General features: G+C 43.2%; 2 protein-coding genes across 2 annotated transcripts; both read left to right on the top strand.

Annotated features, from left to right (window-relative positions):
- Window positions 1-3,528: 3,528 nt before the first annotated feature.
- On the top strand, window positions 3,529-4,455 carry LOC142759489 (olfactory receptor-like protein OLF3). The gene has a single exon (XM_075861695.1). The coding sequence runs from the start codon at window positions 3,529-3,531 to the stop codon at window positions 4,453-4,455; it is 927 nt and encodes a 308-aa protein (XP_075717810.1).
- A 20,060-nt stretch (window positions 4,456-24,515) lies between these two features.
- On the top strand, window positions 24,516-25,448 carry LOC142759480 (olfactory receptor 2G3-like). Its single transcript, XM_075861673.1, has one exon. It carries the CDS (start codon window positions 24,516-24,518, stop codon window positions 25,446-25,448), a length of 933 nt encoding a protein of 310 aa, XP_075717788.1.
- The last annotated feature ends 2,049 nt before the right edge of the window (window positions 25,449-27,497 follow it).

The raw sequence follows: 27,497 nt of genomic DNA, 5'->3' as shown, positions 1-27,497 counted from the left end.
GAAGAAGGATGGGGGTCTTAGGCCATGCATTGACTACCGTGGCCTGAATAAGGTCACGGTAAGGAACCAGTATCCCCTTCCTTTGATTCCTGATCTCTTTAATCAGGTTCAGGGGGCCCAATGGTTCTCTAAATTGGACCTACGGGGGGCGTATAACCTTATTCGCATCAAAGAGGGGGATGAGTGGAAGACTGCGTTTAACACGCCCGAAGGCCATTTCGAATACCTCGTCATGCCCTTTGGGTTGTGCAATGCCCCTGCGGTCTTCCAGAACTTCATAAATGAGATTTTGAGAAATTACCTGGGGATATTTCTTGTAGTGTACCTTGATGACATATTGGTGTTTTCCAGGGACTGGTCCTCCCACATAGAGCATGTCAGGAAAGTGCTCCAGGTCCTTCGAGAAAACAAACTGTTTGCCAAAATCGAAAAATGTGTATTTGGGGTACAGGAGATACCATTTTTAGGTCAAATCCTCACTCCTCATGATTTCCGCATGGACCCTGCCAAGGTTCAGGCTGTGGCTGAATGGGTCCAACCTGCCTCCCTGAAAGCGCTACAGTGTTTTTTGGGGTTCGCTAACTATTACAGGAGATTTATTGCTAACTTCTCGGTCGTCGCTAAGCCTCTTACGGACCTCACTCGCAAGGGTGCTGATGTCCTCCATTGGCCCCCTGAGGCCGTCCAGGCTTTTGAGACCCTCAAGAAGTGCTTTATCTCGGCCCCCGTGCTGGTTCAGCCCAACCAAAGGGAGCCATTTATTGTGGAGGTTGACGCGTCCGAGGTGGGAGTGGGGGCCGTCTTGTCCCAGGGTACCAGCTCCCTCACCCATCTCCGCCCCTGTGCTTACTTTTCTAGGAAGTTTTCGCCCACGGAGTGTAACTATGATATTGGCAACCGCGAACTTTTAGCCATTAAATGGGCATTTGAAGAGTGGCGCCACTTCCTGGAGGGGGCTAGGCACCAGGTAACGGTCCTTACCGACCACAAGAATCTGGTTTTCCTAGAATCTGCCCGGAGGCTAAACCCGAGACAAGCTCGATGGGCGTTGTTTTTTACCAGATTCAATTTTTTGGTTACCTATAGGGCCGGGTCTAAAAATATTAAGGCGGATGCACTGTCGCGTAGCTTCATGGCCAGCCCTCCTTCGGAGGAAGATCCTGTTTGTATTTTGCCTCCAGGTATAGTCATTTCCTCTATCGAGTCCGATTTAGTCTCTGAAATTGCTGCTGATCAAGGTTCAGCTCCTGGGAACCTTCCTGAGAACAAGCTGTTTGTTCCCCTGCAATTCCGGCTAAGGGTACTTAGGGAAAATCACGACTCCGCACTATCTGGCCATCCAGGCATCCTGGGTACCAAACACCTCATTACCAGAAATTATTGGTGGCCTGGTTTGCCTAAAGACGTTAAGGCCTACGTCGCCGCCTGTGAGGTTTGTGCCAGGTCCAAGACTCCCAGGTCCCGACCAGCGGGCTTACTGCGTTCATTGCCCATTCCCCAGAGACCTTGGACACATATCTCCATGGATTTTATCACCGATTTGCCTCCATCCCAAGGCAAGTCGGTGGTGTGGGTGGTGGTAGACCGCTTCAGTAAAATGTGCCACTTTGTGCCCCTCAAGAAACTACCCAACGCCAAGACGTTGGCTACCTTGTTTATCAAACACATCCTGCGTCTCCATGGGGTCCCCGTCAATATTGTTTCTGACAGAGGGGTACAATTTGTTTCATTGTTTTGGAGAGCCTTCTGTAATAAGTTGGGGATTGATCTGTCCTTCTCCTCTGCTTTCCATCCCGAAACCAATGGCCAAACGGAGAGGACTAATCAGTCTCTAGAACAATACTTAAGATGTTTTGTCTCTGACTGTCAATTTGATTGGGTTTCTTTCATTCCCCTCGCCGAATTTTCCCTTAATAACCGGGTCAGTAACTCGTCAGGGGTCTCTCCCTTTTTCTGTAATTTTGGGTTTAATCCACGGTTCTCCTCCGTTTCACCTGGTTGTTCCAACAATCCCGAGGTGGAGGTCGTTCATCGGGATCTGTGCACAGTCTGGGCCCAGGTTCAGAAGAACCTAGAGGCGTCCCAGAGCATACAGAAGGCTCAGGCCGATAGAAGACGTTCTGCTAACCCCCTGTTTGTGGTCGGGGATCTGGTGTGGTTGTCATCCAGGAACTTGCGTCTCAAGGTTCCGTCCAAAAAGTTTGCTCCCCGGTTTATTGGGCCGTATAAGGTCATTGAGGTCCTCAGTCCTGTCTCTTTCCGGCTGGAGTTACCCCCGTCTTTTCGTATACACAACGTGTTTCATGCCTCCCTCCTGAAACGCTGCTCCCCGTCCTTGGCCCCCTCGAGGAAACCTCCTGTTCCCGTCCTCACCCCTGAGGGGGTGGAATATGAGGTGGCCAGGATCGTGGACAGCAAGATGGTCCAAGGCTCCCTCCAGTACCTGGTCCATTGGAGAGGATACGGGCCCGAGGAGAGGACTTGGGTACCCGCCCGGGATGTTCACGCTGGGGTATTGGTCAGGAGGTTCCACCTGCGTTTCCCCAGTAAGCCAGGTCCACTTAGAAAGGGTCCGGTGGCCCCTCATAAAAGGGGGGGTACTGTAAAGGATCTGCCAGGCACTGCTTCGGGGTTAACTCCCAGAATTAATCAGTCAACACCTGAGTGTACATCCCTGAGACAGACACCAGCTTCCTCCACTCAGGCTGGCAGGCTTAGGAGTGGGAGAGCCTATCGCAACCTGGCCAGACTCAGCTAGCTCCCGCCCTCGGTCTATTTAAGCCTGCTCTTCCTGTCCATCTGTGCTTGTGAATTCTTTCCTTGAGGGTTCCTGGCCCAGCTACAGCTCCTGCTACTTTTTGATCCTGCTCCATACAGACCCCGGCTTACCGACTACTCTTCTGCTTTTCGCTTTGTACCTCGCACTCTCCTGGCTTGACTCGGCTCGTTCACTACTCTGTTGCTCACGGTGTTTCCGCGAGCAACTGCCCATTTCCCTTGCTTGTATTCCCTTGTTTGTTTGTCGTGTTTGTCATGCACTTACTGAGCGCAGGGACCGCCGCCCAGTTGTACCCCGTCGCCTAGGGCGGGTCGTTGCAAGTAGGCAGGGACAGAGTGGCGGGTAGATTAGGGCTCACTTGTCCGTTTCCCTACCCCCCCCACCATTACATAGACATCATGAGTTCCACCAACGATGACTAAGAAAGAAGTAGTGGCACGGCCATGTGCAAAACATTTGCCTCAATACCTCCTTGTTGGTTTTTGAAGTACAGCAGCACCTTACTAGAAAAAGACAAGGGGTGCCTTCTCCATGAGAGACAAGATCAGCACTACCACAACCATCAGATGAGAACTTTTGTTGGAGCGAATAGTTACAATTATGAGGGCTTGGGGACAATACCGGGCTCTGTATTTTTTAGTTATGCCCTTTAAATGAGCTTATTATTTGTAATATACCTATGGATACAGAAAAAATAAATGTCTTCAAAATTCTTAACCTTAATTGAATGTCTTACAGGATTCTCAAGGATGGATACGAAGAATCAGACTCTGGCTACCGAATTCATTCTACTGGGATTTTCCAAAGATCTAAAGACAAATATTCTGTTATTTATGTTATTTTTGCTCATTTATTTAGTATCTATTAATGCAAATGGTCTCATTTTATGCCTGATTCTTATCAACACCAATTTACATATTCCAATGTACTTTTTCCTATGCATTTTATCTGTTATGGACTTGTGTATTATATCAACGGTTATACCAAAATTATTGATAGACCTCATATCTGGTGGGAGGTTAATCTCTCTAGTTGCATGCACGGCTCAGTTCTACATTATTCTTCTGATGGGAGGAACCGAGTGTCTCCTCCTTTCTCTAATGGCTTATGATCGATATGTTGCCATCTGCCGTCCACTCCATTATCCGGTTCTTATGAGGTGGAGCAATTGCTATCGAATGACTGCTCTTGTTTGGATCTTGAGTTTTATGATATTCATTCTTCCATCCTTTGGAAATCCTATCAAATTGTGCTATCCAAACCAGATAAATCACTTCATGTGTGAGGTATTAGCTGTCATCCAGTTGGCTTGTGACGATATCAATTCCAATGAAGTTTCGATGGTCATCACTTGTTTCGTAGCACTTTTTCTCCCTTTTTTGTTTATTTTATTCTCATATATTTGTATTTTATCCTCAGTATTGAAAATACGATCTGCAGGAAGAGCAAAAGCCTTCTCCACCTGCACTTCCCATGTTACTGTGGTGGTCTTATTTTTCGGGACGGCAATTGTCATGTACTTTGGGCCATCATCTGAGTACTCAACAAATTATGGAAAATATTTCTCTCTATTTTCTAATGTTATATGCCCAACATTGAACCCACTTATTTACTGTCTTAATAATAAAGAGGTTAAAGAGGCTCAGAGAAAAATATTCTTCAAATTTAGACTTTAATGTTGAAGAAAATGAGGCAAGCCAACCTCGGACTACATCTTTCCTAGTTTTATATGACCTTTACATGTTTTTGTGTAACTTTATGAGGAAAACTGTGCCAACACCAACATTGCAGGTGACAATTCAAATTCGACATCTACTATCATTCCATAAATCATTTTGGAAACATATTCAAGGAGAGGACAGGGCTAATTGTCCAAAGGTTATTCTTACCTATAGCTCTGTGGTTTTAAAAAACTTTCCCTACATTGACGCACCGAATGAAGCTATAAAGGTAGCATGATTTTTCTAGTGCAATAGTGAAAGGGGAATTAAGCTGGGCGAGAGATGTCAGGCTGAGGCCAAGATGGCACTGGTGACATGGTTGAGGGCACCATCATGCCTGGTGACCTTCTGTGTTCAGCACACTAGAGGATGGGGAGTGGTGTTGTTCCTGGAAGATTTAGCTGCATGAGTTTATGGAAAAGTGCAATAAGGCAGAACTTAGCAGGATTAAAAGGAAAGTATGTGAAATTGTAAACCAGAACTTCTTTGTTTTTCCGATCAATTTACAGAGGGGAATAGAGGCAGTGGCGTAACTACCACTGTAGCAGTCATAGCGACTGCTACGGGGCCTGCGGCATGAGGGGCTCCGTAGCAGTCGCTATTGCTGCTACAGCGGTAGCGATGCCACATTTAATAGTGTCTGCATCCTTTGGATGCAGATACTATTGAACACTATGACAGAGCAGTGCGGTATCTCCCTGCTCTGCCATAGGCTTCTGTATACTGTGGCATAGCTCTAGGGGTCGCAATGGTCGCAATTGCGACTGGGCCTCAAAACCAGGGGGGCCCTCATTGCCCCCGTACCCACACAGCACTCACTGCGCTGGTCCCGCTTCCTGAATGTTGGAGCAAGGAGCTGACAGCTCCTTGCTCCAGCATTCACTCTGCCGTGAGCGGCTCAGCGCAGGCAGGCGCGATGTAGTGATGTCATTGCCGGTCTGCGCCGAGTCACTCACAGCACAGACCGGAGGAGAATGATCCGCCACCCATCATGGGAACGGGGATAGGTAAGTAATTATGTTATTATTTTTTTATTAGGCACATATGGAGGGATTATACTGGGTAGGGAAGGGGGCTATAATTTTACTTTATGGGGGCATTATACGGTGGGGACAGCTATGGGGGGCATTACACTGTATGGGGCATTATACTGTGGGGACAGCTAAGGGGTCATTATACTGTGGGGACAGCTATGGGGGCATTATACTGTATAGGGGCATTATACTGTGGGGGCAGCTATGAGGGCATTATACTGGGGGGACAGCTATGGGGGCATTATACAGGGGGGTTCTGTATAGCACTGTCTACAGGGGGCTGTATAGTACTGTCTACAGGGGGATGTATAGCACTGTCTACAGGGGGGCTGTATAGCACTGTCTACAGGGGGGCTGTATAGCACTGTCTACAGGGGGCTGTAAAGCACTGTCTAAAGGAGGGGGCTGTATGGCACTATTTACAGGGGGCACAAGGCCAGGCTGTGTGTGGCACCCATGGGAGGGGGGTCCTGTCAAAAGTCTGCATTGGGGCCCAGTGTTTCCTAGTTACTCCCCTGAGTAGAGGTGTTCTTTACGAGACATGAATTGTAACATTTCTCCCGAGAGGAGGTGGTATACATAGAGTAGCCACCGTACAGCGGGCTGCTTTTCTGTGGGAGGACACAGGCAGTAAAGCTTGTTCCCCTTTGTGTTGGCCTAGACATTCACAAATGTTGGTTGGGTTGACAAACGGCCCCTGGGGGAATAGTTGGGTGCAGGAAGGGCCAACCTGTCGTAAAGATGTAACTGACACAGACATGCTCAGAGGAAGGCAGCCAGGCCCTGTCGTAGAAATCGAGGTTTCAAAATTAGCCTGGCTTCCCCAGTTGATAGATGCTGAAATTATTGTGGCTTATGCCCTGTAAATGTGTATGTGTAGTCACCTGGATGGGGGGGGGGCTATGGTGTAAACTTGTCTATAACTTATAGCTAACCAGCCGTCATTCCTATTTTTAATATTAATGGCTTATTACTGAGCAAGCAGCCTACAGTGCTTGAAGGATATTTCAAGGTCACGTTAGGTTAGTTCTGTATCTCCCACTGGAAATCTCTATTCATATTTTGGGTAGATCAGCTGTGTCTGAAGCTACCGGTAAAGTTGGTGTCCAGGTTTCCATAGCTGTTAAAATCTATGTGTAAAGGTGGGCATTAATCTAACAGGGTGAGGACGAGTGTGGTGAGGAGCGTTCCTTATTACAGGTGCAGCAGGAGAGAAGTCCTATAGTTATGCATGGTATGGGTTATATAGGAATTATGGATGGAAAAAAACTTATGTTCATAAAGTTCAACCAGAGGAGAGGAGAGGACATGGATGAAAGTAGGGGAAAAACTTACTACTTTATTCCCCCCGTAAGGCAGAAAACCCCACAAAGCATGAGCCAATCTGCCCTAAAAGGGGAAAAAAAAACATTTAGACAATATTCTATATATTTCAAAACACTAGATGTTGTGGTGTTTCAAGAAAGAATCTAAGGCTAATGACAGTTTCTGAGGTGACTATTTCAGTGCTTCACCGCTCTAACTGTAAAGAATCATGGTCACTTTTGAAGATTTCACCTTTTCTTCTCTAGACGGGGGAAGGTCCCCCTTGTCTTTTGAGGGGACTTTACTTGGAATATCTTTCCACCAGTTATATTTGTAAATAAGGTAGTAATTGTGTGATAACTCTATACCATATTATGATATTGTGCTATAATACTACATACACCAGTCCAATGTTCAAACATAAACTGTGTTAACAGGGAAATACACATCATAAATCCCTCACATCCCATTGTAATATGTTCTATATTTGACATTGCAACACTATAATTCATCCCAGGAGCTTAATATACAGGTGTATATATATATATATATATATATATATATATATATATATATATATATATATATAAATGTTTGCCCACTGTCAAAGACATGAAAAGTCTACAATTTTTAGGCTAGGTTAATTTTACCAGTGAGAGATAGATTATATAAAAAAAAAACAGAGAATCACATTGTCAAAATTATATATATGTATTTGCATTGTGCACAGAGAAATAAGTATTTGATCCCTTTGGCAAACAAGACTTAATACTTGGTGGCAAAACCCTTGTTGGCAAGCACAGCAGTCAGGCGTTTTTTGTAGTTGATGATGAGGTTTGCACACATGTTAGATGGAATTTTGGCCCACTCCTCTTTGCAGATCATCTGTAAATCATTAAGATTTTGAGGCTGTCGCTTGGCAACTCGGATCTTCAGCTCCCTTCATAAGTTTTCGATGGGATTAAGGTCTGGAGACTGGCTAGGCCACTCCATGACCTTAATGTGCTTCTTTTTGAGCCACTCCTTTGTTGCCTTGGCTGTATGTTTCGGGTCATTGTCGTGGTGGAAGACCCAGCCACGAGCCATTTTTAATGTCCTGGTGGAGGGATGGAGGTTGTCACTCAGGATTTGACGGTACATCGCTCCATCCATTCTCCCATTGATACGGTGAAGTAGTCCTGTGCCCTTAGCAGAGAAATACCCCCAAAACATAATGTTTCCACCTCCATGCTTGACAGTGGGGACGGTGCTCTTTGGGTCATAGGCAGCATTTCTCTTCCTCCAAACACGGCGAGTTGAGTTAATGCCAAAGAGCTCAATTTTAGTCTCATCTGACCACAGCACCTTCTCCCAATCACTCTAAAAATCATCCAGATGTTAATTTGCAAACTTCAGACGGGCCTGTACATGTGCCTTCTTGAGCAGGGGGACCTTGCGGGCACTGCAGGATTTTAATCCATTACGGCGTAATGTGTTACCAATGGTTTTCTTGGTGACTGTGGTCCCAGCTGCCTTGAGATCATTAACAAGTTCCCCCCGTGTAGTTTTCGGCTGAGGTCTCACCTTCCTCAGTATCAAGGATACCCCACGAGGTGAGATTTTGCAAGGAGCCCCAGATCGATGTCGATTGACAGTCATTTTGTAACGTCTTTCATTTTCTTACTGTTGCACCAACAGTTGTCTCCTTCTCACCCAGCGTCTTACTTATGGTTTTGTAGCCCATTCCAGCCTTGTGCAGGTCTATGATCTTGTCCCTGAAATCCTTAGAAAGCTCTTTGGTCTTGCCCATGTTGTAGAGGTTAGAGTCAGACTGATTCATTGAGTCTGTGGACAGGAGTCTTTTATACAGGTGACCATGTAAGAGCTGTCTATAATGCAGGCACCAAGTTGATTTGGAGCAGTAACTGGTCTGGAGGAGGCTGAACTCTTAATGGTTGGTAGGGGATCAAATACTTATTTCTCTGTGCACAATGCAAATAAATATCTATAATTTTGACTATGTGATTTTCCTTTTTTTTTTATATATATATATATATATATATATAATCTATCTCTCACTGGTAAAATTAACCTAGCCTAAAAATTCTACCCCTAAAATAAGGACGGAATATTTTTTTAGAAGGACATGTCCGCCAGTCGTCAACACCCCGAATCATGTAACCATCAGACAGTCCTTTATGTGCAGCGTAATTCTATCTCATACATTGTAGATTTACAGCTATACGCGCAGTAATCCTAATCTCCAGAGCAAATTTTCACCTCTACTATTCAACCCAACCCATTCTTAAGAACTAGGAGGATCGTAAAACACATTTTATCAGGGATCAAATATTTTTTTATACTTCTGTGGTCAAATATAATTAACATTCTGATGCCAGAAGCTCCTCAGCTCCATTGTCAATGACAATAAAGGAAGGTCTTTTTTTTTCTGCCACGTGTGTTGTCATAGGGACTTCACCGTCCACATATTCATGTTATGAAAGTATCGTGTTCTACAGAAGATCCCACACACATGGTATAGGAGAATATATTCCGTTGTAGAATAACAAAGTAGTAAATAAAAAGGACTCAATAAAGGAAATGTGTGCCCCCTTATTATAAGAGGTTATTGGTATTCTGCCCCCTCCACACCAGACACACGTGGGGATGGTCCCTTAGCTAAAGGGTATCTAAAAAATTGCAACCAATTTTATAATTGTATCTTAAATAGAAAAATAAAGCAACTTTGCAAATAGTCTTGATTAGAAACTCCTACCATTTGGTGTATACAACTCCCATGCAGGTCTATGCGTCTCCCTTGTTGCAGGCTACATTCATCCATATGTTATACAATAACCTAAAGCACACCATATGTACCATACAAAAAAAATAATTATAATTTTAGTAGTTAGAAATTAAAATCTATTGGCTATCAAGACCTAAAAATAAGACATAACATGGTGGTGGGCAGAGAATCACAATACACATAGTGATAGTACAATCATTATTACAAATACAACAAATTGACTATCCAGAATATAAGTATACACTGAGTAAATTTGTTGCATAATGTGCCCCTATTTAACAAACGACCACCACCATAGAGACCCGGGGCTCTGTAGTGATGGTGTTTTTTTTGTTAAATAGGGGCACTTTATGCATCAAACCATTTGGAAATGGTTGATAATTTATTTCTGATAATCAGACTTTCTATGCACTTATTTACTCAGTGTATACTTTTATTCTGGGTAGTCAATTTGTTATATTTGTCATAATGATTGTACTATAACTATGTGTATTGTGATTCCCTGACCATCACCATGTTGTTTTAATTTGTATGTCCTATTTTAGGTATTGATGGCCAATCAGTGGCGGATTAAGTAGACCATGGGCCCTGGGCTGTTACCCATAGTTGGGCCCCCCTTCTCCACCGCCGCCCTGTAACTATTGTTAACACTTCCTTTTTGTCCAGACATTAACAAATGGGTGTTACTACTCCCCTTGTCAAAAGGCTGTGTCCCCACATACTGACAGTCTCCAACCATCGCCGACAGTATCGCACCGTGTAGGGACACATTCTCCTGACAAGGGGAATAGTAACACTTATTTGTCTATGAGTCCTGGACTGCACAAAGACTTTGTGAAATACAAGGATTTCCTATAATAAACATGTCAGTAGAGATGACAGATTGTCTATAAATCTAGTGACTCACAGGTGACGACGTAGTTTTTTTCCTCTTCTCCATCCAGTCCAGACTTCATGACGACTTTTCCCGGCCATGACCCATTTCTACAGAATTTGCCACTCAGATGTCTTTGGCTCCTCACTTTTCCAACATTTCCACACCTATAAACAAAGATAATATTATCATGGTGCCACACACTGTGCCCCTAAATATAATAACAAAGAAAATGATCGACTGAAGCACAACAAAAATGATAGCAAAAATACAAAATTTTATTGACATGAAACCATAACAAAGGTTAAAACTGGAACAGGGAATGAGTCACTCAATAAAAAGACATCAACCACAAACATGTACCGGATGTAGATGTGACATAAATCTATACAAGCTTGTTAATTTGTTGATACAGCAAAGGTGGAATAGTATACGTGCCTGTGCGGACCTGTAGCTGATAAAGCCTAATGAATAATGGCAAAAAGAAGGTCAACAGGGGATAGAATGCATGTATGTACTGCCTAGGTTGCCTCTATGAGAGTATATGTGTGGCAACAGTTATATGCAGATACCTGAACACAGTGATTGTCTATATATGTATGATAGCCTAGTGTATGCCATGGTGTGTATTGCAGGATCAGTGCTACAAATAACATACAGCATTATGCATAACCGCACAAAGAGGTAACAGGCCAGTACCAGGCAAGAAAGTCAGTAATAGCTGTACAACATACCAGTAGACATGAAGAGGATGTCTGGACCCGACGCGCGTTTCGGCAACTGCCTTCGCCCCGGACGAAGGCAGTTGCCGAAACGCGCGTCGGGTCCAGACATCCTCTTCATGTCTACTGGTATGTTGTACAGCTATTACTGACTTTCTTGCCTGGTACTGGCCTGTTACCTCTTTGTGCGGTTATGCATAATGCTGTATGTTATTTGTAGCACTGATCCTGCAATACACACCATGGCATACACTAGGCTATCATACATATATAGACAATCACTGTGTTCAGGTATCTGCATATAACTGTTGCCACACATATACTCTCATAGAGGCAACCTAGGCAGTACATACATGCATTCTATCCCCTGTTGACCTTCTTTTTGCCATTATTCATTAGGCTTTATCAGCTACAGGTCCGCACAGGCACGTATACTATTCCACCTTTGCTGTATCAACAAATTAACAAGCTTGTATAGATTTATGTCACATCTACATCCGGTACATGTTTGTGGTTGATGTCTTTTTATTGAGTGACTCATTCCCTGTTCCAGTTTTAACCTTTGTTATGGTTTCATGTCAATAAAATTTTGTATTTTTGCTATCATTTTTGTTGTGCTTCAGTCGATCATTTTCTTTGTTGGATTCATCAATTGTTGATCGATGCACCAAGGTTATCTTGGTCATTACCTAGGACGCAAACACAGTAGATCTCATAGTGTTCAGCAACGTTGCTTTATATTGAACATTACTCTGTGTCTGTGCCCTTTTTCGGTGGTATTGTATTTGTATATCCCTAAATATAATAGCACCAAACACTGCGCCCCTGAATAAAATAGTACAAACACTGTGCCCCTAAATATTATAGCACCATAGACTGCGCCCCTGAATATAATTGTGTCAAACACTGTAGATAGCACCACACACAGCCCCCTGTAAATAGCGCTACACAGTCCTCCCCCTCTGTAAATAGCGTCACATAACCCTCCCCCTCTTGTATATAGTGCTACACAGCAATCCCCCTTAGATATAGTGATACACAGCGCTCCCTTCTATATTGTGCTATACAACAATCCCCCCTCGTATATAGTGTTACACAGCGTCTCCCCCCTTGGACCTGCAGCTCTTGTAATTGCTCAGTATAATGTCCCCCGTAGCTGCCCCCACAGTATATTGCCACCCATAGCTGCCCCCACAGTATAATGCCCTTCATAGCTGCCTCTACACAGTATAATGCCTCCATAGCTGCGACACAGTATAATGCCTCCATAGCTGCGACACAGTATATTGCCTCCATAGCTGCGACACAGTATATTGCCTCCATAGCTGCGACACAGTATATTGCCCCCATAGCTGCGACACAGTATAATGCCCCCATAGCTGCGACACAGTATAATGCCCCCATAGCTGACACAGTATAATGCCCCATAGCTGCGACACAGTATAATGCCCCATAGCTGCGACACAGTATAATGCCCCATAGCTGTGACACAGTATAATGCCCCATAGCTGCGACACAGTATAATGCCCCCATAGCTGACACAGTATAATACCCCATAGCTGACACAGTATAATGCCCCATAGCTGACACATTAGGGTATGTTCACACGGCCAAATTTCAGACGTATACGAGGCGTATTATGCCTCGTTTTACGTCTGAAAATAGGGCTGCAATACGTCGGCAAACATCTGCCCATTCATTTGAATGGGTTTGCCGACGTACTGTGCAGACGACCTGTAATTTACGCGTCGTCGTTTGACAGCTGTCAAACGACGACTCGTAAATTTACTGCCTCGGCAAAGAAGTGCAGGGCACTTCTTTGCCACGTAATTTGAGCCGTTCTTCATTGAAATCAATGAAGCATGGCTCAAGGTTAAGGGTATGTTCACACGTAGTCAACCAAAACGTCTGAAAATCCAGAGCTGTTTTCAAGGGAAAACAGACCCTGCTTTTCAGACGTTTTTTACCAACTCGCATTTTTACCAACTCATTTTTTTACCAACTCGTTTTTGGAGCTGTTTTCATTGGAGTCTATGAGAAAACAGCTCCAAAAACGTCTGAAAGAAGTGTCCTGCACTTCTTTTGACGAGGCTGTATTTTTACGAGTCGTCGTTTGACAGCTGTCAAACGACGACGCGTAAATAACAGGTCGTCTGCACAGTACGTCGGCAAACCCATTCAAATGAATGGCCAGATGTTTGCCGACGTATTGCAGACCTATTTTCAGACGTAAAACGAGGCATAATACGCCTCGTATACGTCTGAAATTTGGCCGTGTGAACATACCCTTACGAGCGTCTCAGACGGCTCGCAAATTACGAGGAGGAGCATTTACGTGTGAAACGAGGCAGCTGTTAACAGTCTGTCTTTTCACACGTAACTGCCTCTCAGCGTGTGAACATACCCTTATAATGCCCCATAGCTGCGACACAGTATAATGCCCCATAGATGTGACACAGTATAATGCCTCCATAGCTGCGACACAGTATAATGCCTCCATAGCTGACACAGTATAATGCCCCATAGCTGACACAGCATAATGCCCCATAGCTGACACAGTATAATGCCCCATAGCTGACACAGTATAATGCCCCATAGCTGACACAGTATAATGCCCCATAGCTGACACAGCATAATGCCCCATAGCTGACACAGCATAATGCCCCATAGCTGACACAGTATAATGCCCCATAGCTGACACAGTATAATGCCCCATAGCCGACACAGCATAATGCCCCATAGCTGACACAGCATAATGCCCCATAGCAGACACAGCATAATGTCCCATAGCTGACACAGTATAATGCCCCATAGCTGACACAGTATAATGCCCCATAGCCGACACAGTATAATGCACCATAGCTGACACAGCATAATGCCCCATAGCAGACACAGTATAATGCCCCATAGCTGACACAGCATAATGCCCCATAGCTGACACAGTATAATGCCCCATAGCTGACACAGTATAATGCCCCATAGCTGACACAGCATAATGCCCCATAGCTGACACAGTATAATGCCCCATAGCTGACACAGCATAATGCCCCATAGCTGACACAGTATAATGCCCCATAGCTGACACAGTATAATGCCCCATAGCTGACACAGCATAATGCCCCATAGCTGACACAGTATAATGCCCCATAGCTGACACAGTATAATGCCCCATAGCTGACACAGTATAATGCCCCATAGCTGACACAGCATAATGCCCCATAGCCGAAACAGTATAATGCCCTATAGCCGACACAGTATAATGCCCCCATAGCTGACACAGCATAATGCCCCATATGTACGTACCTAATAAATAAAAAAAACATAATTGCTTACCTATCCCGGTTCCCACGACGGTGGGGGATGCGATGCTTCTCCTCCTCTGCACTGTGCTGTGAGTGACTCCGTGCAGGCAGGCGCGATGACGTCACTACATCGCGCCTGCCTGCACCGAGCCGCTCACGGCAGAGTGAATGCTGGAGCGAGGCTCCAGCATTCAACCCAACTGAATCTGCGTCCTGCAGACACAGATTCAGTTGGAAGCGGGCAGCGCGGCAGCGCTGCATAGTTTTTTAAGATAGTGTGCGGTTCAGGCTGCGATGAGCCACCTGGCAGCCTCGGGCCCTGGGCGACCGCCCGAAACGCCCATATTATAATCCGCCATTGTGGCCAATAGATTTTTAACTTCTATCTAATAGAATTGAATTTTTATATGGTAAAATGCTTTTGGTCTGAGTCTGGATTTGGTCATCATTTAGCTTTGCCTGGTTAATTAGGACAAAATACCTTTCTTGGGCTTAATATATACTTCAGGCCTGGATTACCAGGTGCTGGTTATACTGTTTCTGGAAGGTGCTAGCTTTTCCAGATTCTAATTGGTGTCTTTGTTCTTGTCTATGTGTTTGTTTGTACTGTGGAACCTGTTAGTCTTCTGAGAGATCTAGTTTTTGTATAGCGGTTTGATGTGTATCCTGGGATCAGTTGTTCCACTGGCTTATTTGCCTTTTCTGCTTGTTTGGTCTGCTGCCAAGCTGATGTCCTACCCTGCTGTGAAATAGTATTCAGATTGGCTAAGTTAGTGCTGTAATTCTTTTCCGCTGCTTAATTCGTCTCGTAACTGCTTGCATGCTATTCATCTGCCATTCATTCCATTTGAGTCTCCATCTTCTTCTACTCTCGGTGTTCAGTTCCACTTGTCCACTGATTACTTGTACCTTTTTTTTTCTGTCAGTGTTGATGCGTGCTTCACCCATGTGACAGCAATTGTCCGTTGTTGTGGAATTGAGCACCACCAGTGGCGTTACAACAGGGTAATAGGTGGACTTTACCACAACATGACAATATGTCACATCAACCATAAATGGGTGGGGGTTCCTTCATGTGAGCCACCATAAAGCTACAGTCCCATCAGCAGTGTCAGCTGTAAGTTCCGATCCCGGTTTTTTAACCCTTTTGATGCCACGATTTATAGCGACAGCTGCATTTAAGGAGTTTTACTGAGCTAGGAGGCTCCCTCTGTCAGCCCAGCGGTACCCCATGACGCAATTGCATGGTGCATATGGCCCCCATGGCTACAATGTGAGTTCATCAGAACCTGCCGGAGGCAATGTAACATTGATAGGCACTACAAAAGGCACATGAGTTGTGCAATGTATAATGTAAGCAATCAAAGCATCATATCTTCAAGTCCCCTTGTGGAACTAAAGAATGTAAAACATTTTTTTAGAAATACCAAAATATATATTCAATTAAAAAAACACGGAAATTATATTTTTAGCAATAAAAAAAACTATCCTAAATGGATAATGACATAAAAAAGAAAAACAATGCTAGAAGTTGTATTTTGTTCATCCCGACTGCCAAAAACAGAATTTGCATGTATCTCAAAATGGTACCCATAAAAATCAAAGGTTGTCCTGTAAAAAAAGAAGCACTCATACAGCTGGAAAAATACAAATGTAATTGTTCTTTGAATGCAGCAAGACAAAAAATTTTTTATTTCATAGTGTTTTTATTTAGTAGATGTAGTAAAACACAAAAAAAACTATGTAAAAGTGTCATCGACATAATCATACCGACCCGCAGAATAACAGTAACAGGTCATTTATACCGCATGGTGAACACTTTAAAAAGAAAACCGAAAAAACAATAGCGGAATTGCACATCTGCGTCAGGGCGCCTTTCAGGGGTTCTGTTGAAGCTTTCGGTCAGGGGAACCCATGAACCGAACCCTGACTGAAACAAATGTAAACAATAGGTTTCCATTTGCATCACCAGTAATTTCAATGGTGAGGGATCCGGTGCAAATAGTTTCCATTTGTCTCCATTGTACAAGGGTTCCGTCGTTTTGACAGAAGCAATACCGTAGTCGACTATGGTAATGCATCTCTCGGAAAGCTCAGACATAACCCTTGAACGGAGCCCTGACGCAGACGTGAACGAAGCCTAACTCCAAATTTTTATAAAAAGTTAAACAATGCATTATATGTACCCCAAAATGGTGTTGTGTAAAAACAAAACTCATCTTGCAAAATCAAACCCTCATATGACTACGTTGATGCAAAAATGAAAATGTAATGAGTTTTGAAATGGGGCGACCCAAAAACAATATTTCTTTTAAAAAGTGTAAAAAGTAGTAATACATAAAACATTTTTTTATATCACACAGTGAATGCCATAAAAATAAACCCCTCAAAAATTGACGGAAAAAAATAAACCCCACTCAAAAACAACTATGGAAGTGCCTCTCGTCACTATCAGAGACAGGGAAAATGCAAGACCTGTACCAACATCTTGTCATCAAACACCAGCCACACACCAAACAAGCAGCAGGACTATAAAATCACTGGCTCGTTCTCCTGGACATCCTCCAATGTAGTGAACATGATCCTGTGTATAAGGGGCACCAGTAAAGGAATCTACATTGGAGAAACAATACAAAAACTACAAACCAGGATGAATCTTCACAGACATACAATAAAACAGGAAGTGGATACACCTCTGGGAAAACACTTCTCTGGACCTAATCATGGTACGGCAGATTTAAAGGTCCTAATTCTGAAGGGTCATTTCAAGAACGACTTGAAATTTGGGAATTCAAGCTGATGATAAGATTCCAGTCATTGACACAAGGCCTCAATCTAACACCTGGATTTACGAGCCACTACATGGACACACGTCACATCCCCCATCAGACTGACTCCAGGATCCCTTATCTCCTAAGTCATCACCCCTATAACCTCAGTTTTATGGACCTGGCTTATCTTAATGATGTATCACCTCATGTACTAATTGTCTTTGTGTAACATCTTAAATGTTGAGCTTTATTCTAAGTCATTCATTTGTAAACCTGACTGAAGAAGGAGCCTGTGTGCTCTGAAAGCTGCATATATATATTTTTATGGTAAGCCAATAAAGGTCTCACACCTACTATACTTTTATCTTTTTTGACACAAAAGTATTCAACATTGCATGTGATAATAGCTAGAAACCCCAAACAACTCTGATTGATTTTTAGTCCCTAAGAGAGGGGCCAGCACAAGACCAAAGATAGTTTTTGGGAATCTGTTTCCACTCCATCTGCAAACACATTGGTCCAAATTTACTAATGCTGTCTAATAGTTAGACAGTGTAAACTAAGCCCAGATAGTAATAAAATATGCCAAAATTGTTCACAGTGTTGCACCCTGCATGACAATCGTGGTGCATCTTGTATGACCTGTTAGACACGTTTTTCTTCCTTATACTATCTTTGATTTGATTTATTTTGTGCCAGAATTTTGTGCCAGTTTTTTGTGTTGCATTTTAAGCCACGCCCCTTTCTGGTAGGGAGGGTCTTTCTCTAAGCAACACCTCTTTTTGTAACACTTTTAAAAACTGTCTAGTGAGTTGCATATATAAAAGATGTGCCAAACTGTGCCAATTTGCAACAAAATGTGGCAATTTTTTGGACACTTTCTAGACCCATACACAGTAGTAAATCTGCCCAAATATATCTCATAAATTGCAGCTGTGACACCTCAAACAGGCGCTTCTCAAGTTCAGCATATAGATTATTGTCTCTCATGAGCTGAAGCACAGACTTTACATGACCGCGATGTGACTGGGGCAAAATAAGATTCGTAAAATGTCTTTAAGGCTCTTTTCACATCTGCATTGGTTATTTGCGTTGTTCTGCTTCGTTATAGGAGCAGAACAACTAAATGATGGAAGCGACAGATCCATCACATGGCAACTGCGCCTGACGAAATCTGTTGACTTTGATGAGTTGCGTCGGGTTTCCGGCATTTTGTCTGGGATTCTTTACGGACTTTGGGACGCAGATTGATTGTTGGGGTGGTATAGCTCTAAGTGTGAAGGAATGACAGAGGTGAGGAAATGGTCTTGGCACATGTAACGGGAAGGGAGTCAGGAAAGGGCGTTGGCATTTGTCAGTGAGAGGGTCAGGAAAGGGTCTTAGCACATGTATGGGAGGGTGTCAAGAAAGGGTCTTGGTACTTGTAAGGGGGTGTCAGGAAATGGTCTTGGAACATGTAAGGGGAGGGGGTCAGGAAAGGGTCTTGGCACATGTAAGGGGAGGGGGTCAGGAAAGGGTCTTGGCACATGTAAGGGTAGTGGGTCAGGAAAGAGTCTTGGCACATGTAATGGGAGGGGGTCTGGAAAGGGTCTTGGCACATGTAAGAAAGGGGTCAGGAAAGAATCTTGGCACATGTAAGGGGAGGGGTTCAGAAAAGGGTCTTAACACAAGGAAAGGGTCTCGTTACATGTAAGGGAAAGCGGTCAGGAAAGGGCCTTGGCACATGTAAGGGGAGGGGGTCAGGAAAGGGTCTTGGCACATGTAAGGGTAGGGGTTGAGGAAAGGGTCTTGGCACATGTAAGGGGAGGGGGTCAGGAAATGGTCTTGGCACATGTAATGGGAGGGGGTCAGGAAAGGGTCTTGGCACATGTAAGGGTAGGGGTTGAGGAAAGGGTCTTGGCACATGTAAGGGGAGGGGGTCAGGAAATGGTCTTGGCACATGTAATGGGAGGGGGTCAGGAAAGGGTCTTGGCACATGAAAGGGTAGGGGTTCAAGAAAGGGTCTTGGCACATGTAAGGGGAGGGGGTCAGGAAAGTTCTGGGCACATGTAAGTGGAGGGGGTCAAGAAAGGGTCTTGGCACATGTAAGGGAGGGGGTCAGGAAAGAATCTTGGAACATTTAAGGGAAGGGAATCAGAAAAGGGTCTTAACACAAGGAAAGGGTCTTGTTACATGTAAGGGAAAGTGGTCAGGAAAGGGTCTTGGCACATGTAAGGGGAGGGGGTCAGGAAAGGGTCTTGGCACATGTACGGGGAGGGGGTCAGGAAAGCATCTTGGCACATGTAAGGGGAGGGGGTCAGGAAAGTGTCTTGGCACTTGTAAGGGTAGTGGGTCAGGAAAGGGTCTTGGCACAAGTAAGGGGAGGGTCAGAAAAGGGTCTTGGCACATGTAAGAGGTGGGAGTCCGGAAAGGGTCTTGGCACATGTAAGGGGAGGGGTTCAGAAAAGGGTCTTCGCACAAGGAAAGGGTCTCGTTACATGTAAGGGAAAGCGGTCAGGAAAGGGTCTTGGCACATGTAAGGGGAGTGGTTAATTTAGGTCATATTAAAGGTCAATAGTATAATTCAGCAGAGCAATTTTAGGAGCCAAGGAGACCACCATTTTATAATTTATTTTGCATAGCTGTGGTGCGTCTTGTTTTTGTTTTTCTGTTTTCGGGTGCGGTGTTCGTGATCGGTTGGCCTGGGATGTTTCTTTGCTGGGTGCCGGAAGAAAGTGTCTTTGGAGGCTAATAGTTGGATTAATATACAAGGTCCATTTTGGAGGTGCGGGTGTTTATAATACAAGCTTTTGTATGATACAACTGTATTTGGGCTCCTGGCGTGGTTCGGGGGCCCCATGAGTGGAAAACATGGAGTTAGACAGAGAGCAATTGTGACCCTAGGTAGTCAGCAGGTAAAATATATAATCAACAAAAGGAATGCCTGCAGGCAAACAACAACCCTTATTTCCTGACTACCCACAATATAATAGGAAAATAAACTAACAAATTTTATTAGGCTACGTGTAGCAAAGGACAGACCACATAAACGTCAGTTTAAAATTATCACTGTCAAAGTGCCGAAGTGAAAGTGAAAACAGCCAGCTGGAGAGCTCGGCAGATCATTCAAACGGCCAGGGTGAATACTGACTGAATTAGAGTCAGTTACGAGGTAGAAGCCACACTTAGTGAAATGGCATTAAATTCGGCTAGGACAGGAGTTAAAAACACACTTTAAAGCCCCCCCGACATGTTTCGCTAGCTAGTAGCGTCCTCAGGGGTACATGGGGCTAATGGCGACGCGGCGAGAAAACAGACACTCATCGCCATAAGGGTATGTTCACACGGCGGGGGTCCGTAACGGCTGAAATTACGGGGATGTTTCAGCCTGAAAACATCCCCGTAAATTCAGCCGTACCGGCATGTGCAGGCGCTTGAACGCCGCGTCAATTACGGCCGTAATTAGCGCTGCTATTCATTGGAGTCAATGAATAGCGGCTCCAAATACGGCCAAAGAAGTGACAGGTCACTTCTTCTACGCGGGCGTCTATTTACGCGCCGTCATTTGACAGCGGCGCGTAAATATACGCCTCGTGTGAACAGACAAACGTCTGCCCATTGCTTTCAATGGGCAGATGTTTGTCAGCGCTATTGAGGCGCTATTTTCAGACGTAATTCGGGCCAAAAACGCCCGAATTACGTCCGTAAATAGGCCGTGTGAACATACCCTTAGAGTGTCTGTTTTCTCGCCGCGTCGCCATTAGCCCCATGTACCCCTGAGGACGCTACTAGCTAGCGAAACATGTCGGGGGGGCTTTAAAGTGTGTTTTTAACTCCTGTCCTAGCCGAATTTAATGCCATTTCACTAAGTGTGGCTTCTACCTCGTAACTGACTCTAATTCAGTCAGTATTCACCCTGGCCGTTTGAATGATCTGCCGAGCTCTCCAGCTGGCTGTTTTCACTTTCACTTCGGCACTTTGACAGTGATAATTTTAAACTGACGTTTATGTGGTCTGTCCTTTGCTACACGTAGCCTAATAAAATTTGTTAGTTTATTTTCCTATTATATTGTGGGTAGTCAGGAAATAAGGGTTGTTGTTTGCCTGCAGGCATTCCTTTTGTTGAAAACATGGAGTTGGTGCATGAGGTTTTCAATCTGGGTGCCCTTTGGGTCGGTGTTTGCGGCCAAGGATAAAAGGTCCTCGAGTGCACTATTACGGTTAAAATTTGAGTGGTCCAAACAATTTTATTCAATGCCTCCAAGGACTCTTCTGGCCAATTTAGATGTGATGTTTTTATTCATATTGAATTGGTTATTTATTTGTATTTAAGGTTTTGATATTAATGAATGTTGAGTGATAAGAAAATTGGCTTCTGTGGTCCCTACAACCAAAATTAGGTGTCAGTGTTTTTTTTATAAGGGGTTAGGATTGAATAAAGGTTGAGTAGTCAGGAATCCCTCCAGTCGTGTTTAGACTGATGATCAGGAGAGTTCACATCATTGCTCCCTCTCGTCTCATTGTTTTATGTTCTATAGTTAATATCGTATTGTTGTAATTGATCTCAAGAGCTTATCATGTTTATATATATTCTTATGTTTTTCCACCATTCTTCTGTTTGGCTCCACATGTAAATTGCAGACAATTCGAGTTACCGCAAAAGTAAGGATGGAAGATTTTCCTAGAAGAAGAATATGTCCACGCGTCCTCATACAGCACGAGCCATGTAACCATCAGTCAGTCCTCGATGTCTCTTTTATGTGCAGTGTAATTCTATCTCATACATTTTAGATTTACAGCTTTATGTTGTTTCCCATTTGAAGAATATTTCACACATCCGGAGATCTTTATCCTTCGGGAAACTAAAGAAAGAAACTCTACACCTCCACTTACAATCATGTCATTTTATTTTCCGATCCATTCTCGAGAACATTAATGGCAAATTACCAAAAGCAAAAAGACCATTTTACGTCTAACGACCTTTTTCATTACTTTATTCCTGTGATAAGATATTATTGACATCCCTATGACTGCAGCTCCTCAGCTCCATCTTCCTCATGACAATACTTCCTGTCCTGTGCTTAGGTACTTGTCATAACAGCGTACACATCAATGTCCATAGTGTACCACAGAAGATCAAACACACATGGTAAAGGAGACTAAACCTGTATTTATTTGTAGAATAACCAAGCACTATAGGTACAATGAGGCAGGGGTGCCCCCTTATTAGAAAGGGAATAATACTTTGTGATAAACTATATGGCCCATACACTTTAGCTGCCACATTTGCTGTACATCATCGATGGACATTCAGAATTTATTAGGGTTTATAACAATATCTGTCATTATGGTTGTACAGTAAGTAATATGTAAGACCAATAGTTTTTTGAATGTTCACTGATGCTGAGAGTACTGATATCCAAATATTATTCCTGCTTCAAAGTTGTCTGAATAGGCTGTCATATGTGTGTACATGACCAATATCGCTATTTCTGGCCATTATATGACTTGTAAGTGGCATCATTTAGAATTTTTCCCCTCTGCAGGCTCTATTTCTAATGCTCAATTGTCTCATAGGTAGCAGGTGCAGCCTAACTGCTATCATGTCTTCTATACACCGCACACATAGAAGAGCAAAATCCTGCTCTCCTACCTCTATATAACACATATACATATATAGAAGCTGCAGCAACATGGAGGACATTATACAACAGTAATGAGTATTGTAGCTGAGAATCCAGCACTGGGGTGAGACACTAGAACTTACCAGCAGCGGTTCTGCATGTTTCGCTCTGCTTTTATTTCTACACCCCTCCCCTCTATAGACTTGCATGCAGGGTGTGTTGCTAAGTCACACTCTGAAGTCAATGGTATTCCGACACTCCTACCTCCCTTGCGGAAAAGGTCTCTGTGTTAAAGGGTACATACTCCTTTGCAACCAATTTTTTACTGCCCCATTGCATTGAAAACACTTAAATAGTCTTTCTTAAAATTCTCATACCGTTTTGTGTATACAGCTCCTTTGAAAATCTATGTGTCTCCATGGTCACAAACTAGAAAGAAACTCTGTATAAACTGATCATGCAGTCGTGTATTACTTTATTTAATCTGCCCCCTGCTTTTTGCTAATTCACAGACATATATATAGTGTTTGGGCATCCACTTAGCGAATTAGATTCATTGTGGATAAATTAAAAGTTTTGCATCTGGGTATTAATAATCTGCAGGCATCATATGTCCTAGAGGGAGATAACCTGGAAGAGTCACTTGTTGAGACGGATCTGGGTGTATTTATAGATCATAAACTAAATAACAGCACAATGTCAATTGGCTGCATCTAAAGCCAACAGGATACTGCCCTGTATTAAAAGAGGCATGGATTTGTGAGATATTTCTGCTTTACAAAGCATTAGTGACCTCATCTGCAGTATGCAGTTCACTTTTGGGTACCATTTAATGAGGAAAGATTTAAAAGTTACATTTATTTAGTCTTGAAAAGAAACGTCTATGGATGGACAAGATAAATCTATATAAGTCTATTAGTGGCCTATTCCAAAAATAAGGAGAAAACCTGTTCCATGTAAAATTCCCTCAGAAGACAAGGGGGCACTCTGTCAGTCTGGAGAAATAAAGGTTTAGTCTCTAAAGGTTTACTTAGACCTCTTTACTGTAAGAGCAGTGAATCTTTGGAATAGTCACTGTATTCAGCAATAAACAAGTGATGGCTTCAAGAAAGGATGATGATTTCTTATTTCATTAACGCTTATGTAAATGTTTCGAATTGTGCGACTGTTGATCAAATCTGATCGCCACATGGGATCAGGAAGGAAATGATCCCTTTTGGGGCAGATTGTCTCATGCCTTTTCAGGTATTTGCCTTCCTCTGGATCAATAGGAGGTAAAGTTTTAGGATTTAACCTCACCGCCTTCCTTTGATCCATGTCCTCTCCTCTCCCTTTGGTTGAAGTTGTTGCACATTTTTTACCGAACTGTGTTACACCGAAAATCGTAAAAATTTTATTAGCGTGATCAAAAATAAGTCATACTGGGGAAGATTTCTCAACAATGTAAGATGCGGGAATTTATCAGCTCAAATTGCTCCACATGTATTCGAATTTGTGATAAAATCCTGGTGCATTTTGCTTAGTAAATCTCCTCCATTCAGAATGTAATTACAAAGTATGTTGACCTTTCCGTTACAGTGTCGCCATTATTGTAATCGTCCATAAAAAAACGCTATATCATGAATGCGAAGAACCGGACGATCACCACCGAATTTATTCTGTTAGGATTTTCAACTGATCTAAGAGTAAACATTTTCTTGTTTGTCTTATTTCTGGCCATCTATATTGTAACCATTAATGGGAACGGTCTTATCATGTGGTTGATACTATTTAACTCTCATTTACACACCCCAATGTACTTTTTTCTCTGTATTTTATCATTTCTGGACTTGTGCACATCAACATCTGTGGTGCCGAAACTTCTGGCTGACTTCTTCTCAACTCGAAGGTCCATATCGCTTGGGGCTTGCACTCTTCAATTCTACACTGTCCTTCTTATGTCAGGAACTGAAAGTCTTCTCCTTGCCCTTATGGCCTATGACCGCTATGTCGCCATCTGCCGGCCGCTCCACTATCCGATGCTGATGAGATGGAGAACCTGTTATAGTCTAACAGCCTTAGTGTGGATAGTGAGCTTTATGATCTTCATCATTCCAGCTTTCTCCATGCCAATGGACCTGTGTTACCCCAACCATATCAATCATTTCATGTGCGAAGTTCTCGCCGTCGTGCAGTTGGCGTGTGATGACATCATCCTTAGTGAAGTTGTGATGTTTGTGACTTGTTTCATTGCCCTTTTTCTCCCCTTTGTGTTCATTATTGTCTCTTACGCTTGTATTATATCCTCTGTACTAAAGATTCACTCTACGGGAAGATCTAAAGCCTTCTCCACATGCACCTCACATATCACTGTGGTGGTTTTATCCTACGGGCCATCAATGATCGTCTACTTTGGTCCATCATCTCAATACTCCACAAACCATGGGAAATACTTATCACTCTTTTCTTATATTATCTGTCCATCTCTAAATCCTCTTATTTACAGTCTGAACAACAAAGACGTTAAAGAAACTATTCGAAAACAGTTATGGACATTGACAAGCAGAGGATGAAAGATAAGTAACAAGATGTTGGCATGTTGAATTGGATGTGAACACAAATGTCCGGTTAGGGTTACGTCCAGTGCCATTGATTTGCTCTCAAGTTGACCACTTGGCTTTCTCTTTGCCTGGCTCCATTGTGGCAAAGCTATGATCATTGACTCCACCTTTGCTGCATTGTCTATTGGAGCCTAAGGTAGTCTGAAATCCTCCTCCCAGTTCATCACTTATTCAGGCTGATATTGTGGACTTCAATATGGCAGCCCTGTTACATTATGACAGAGCTATGATTTGTATTTCCAGCTTAGATTTATTGTCCATTGGAGCCTGAGGTAGTCTAAAATTTGCCTACCATCTTATCGGAGGCTCAGACTCAGTCAGGAAAGGAGCATTATGAGGAAATTGCTGCACAGAGAAATGATCCTCAATAAGGGGAATAAAGATCAACCACAAGTAAATTGTGTCTCACATTAGAAAATAGCAATTTTATCCTGACGACTGGATTTCTCCCTCGCTCATGCAATTCGGAGGAGAAACAATTAGCAATACTACAAACTAATAACATAAATAATCATATACAGTAACCTAACATGTAAAAAAAAAGAAACACTAAGATAAGCAGTACACATAAAAAATATGTATAAATATGAACATACTACATATAATACCCCGATACTGTCCGGTAATTATAAGGTAGTGGACCGTTCAGGGATTACAACGGTTGGGCTTTGGGCATCTTGAGCGGATCCCAGTGTGTCCTTATGTTTTTATCTCTATGTCAGTGGTTATTATAAGACAGATCTGTGTTTCCTTTATAATTGTATTTTGTAAGTTCTCTGGCAATAGCTTCTACCCCTTGTATCATCATTGTCCGCTGTATGAGTCCGAGTCTTGTATAGATCAAAGGGTAAATGTTCTTGAAACAGTAACTGGACAGACCAGCATTTTGTTACGGGCAGTTTGTTAACTATAATTGAGTTTTGTAGAGTCCAGGATATGAAGTGTTATGCCCTGTTCACATGGAATATTTTGCAGGCAGAAAAAATCTGCCTCAGAATTCCTTCAGGAATTCTGTTTTTTTCTGCAGTTTTTTCTGCAGTTTTCACCCTTTTTTTGCCTGCAGTAATTGAAGTCAATACAAGGACCGCAGGCAAAAAACACATTAAAAAATTCTTGTAAACGAGCGCTGCAGGTTTTTTCTGCCTCCCATTGATTTCAGTGGGAGGTCAGAGGCGGAAACCGCGGCATGCCGCTTTTTTCCCCCCATGACTGGCCAAAAGCCGCCCCGGAAAAAAAACGCCTCTGCCTTCCATTGGAATCAAAGAGGGGCTATTTCTGAATTTTTTTGGCACTGATTCCGACCCAGTTTCCGCGTTAAAATCAGCACCAAAAACACTTGGCCTAAAGATAAAAATGGGGTCTAACAGAAAGAGGAACTGTCCCGACTACTAGATATGTGGTACCACTGTGGTCCAGCCTGTTTACAGAGATGGTGGTGCTGGTTCTTGGGTCATCGCCATGATCTTGGGTTAGTTAAGGGACGCTGAGTGAAATTTGGTCCATGGTAACTTGGGTAGGACGTTGATATTCTGGTAATTGAAAAGTCTTCTGGTAAAGTTTCATCACCTGTCAGAAGTTTATGATGTCCCTCAGTATTTGTGAAGCAATGCAGGTGATGTGCTCCAAGGATCCATCAGCCGAGGCGACTTTTTCATGGCTGATCGGTACAGGAGTTCCACGCTGACAGCTCCATCTGCAGCGGCAGTCACGGCAACGTCCTCCGTTGGCTTAGGAAAGTAATTTAGGTCTGCGCGATAACGGATTACATTTTTTTTTCCTTTTCTTTACTTTCTTGGAGAATTTGGAATGTTTTCCTTTCCGACCATGGTCTTCTTTTTAGTAGACTTCACAAGTCTGCAGAGGTTCAACGTGTTACCTTTATATTTCATTTGTCTGGTGAGATAATTGGATTACTGATACTTGGAGACATTTTCACGCAGCCAGGAAAGATGAACACAAGAAAGTCATTTTCAAGCACCTCTCCCATTATATCCAGTCATG

The sequence above is a fragment of the Rhinoderma darwinii genome, chromosome 4, assembly GCF_050947455.1.
Source record: "Rhinoderma darwinii isolate aRhiDar2 chromosome 4, aRhiDar2.hap1, whole genome shotgun sequence".
NCBI classification, from domain to species: Eukaryota; Metazoa; Chordata; class Amphibia; order Anura; family Rhinodermatidae; genus Rhinoderma; species Rhinoderma darwinii.
This window is presented reverse-complemented; position numbering and strand designations above follow the sequence as displayed.

What these genes read in the sequence shown, in the direction of transcription:
- LOC142759489 (XM_075861695.1), top strand. Translation starts at nt 3,529, where the DNA reads ATGGATACGAAGAATCAGACTCTGGCTACCGAATTCATTCTACTGGGA.
- LOC142759480 (XM_075861673.1), top strand. Translation starts at nt 24,516, where the DNA reads ATGAATGCGAAGAACCGGACGATCACCACCGAATTTATTCTGTTAGGA.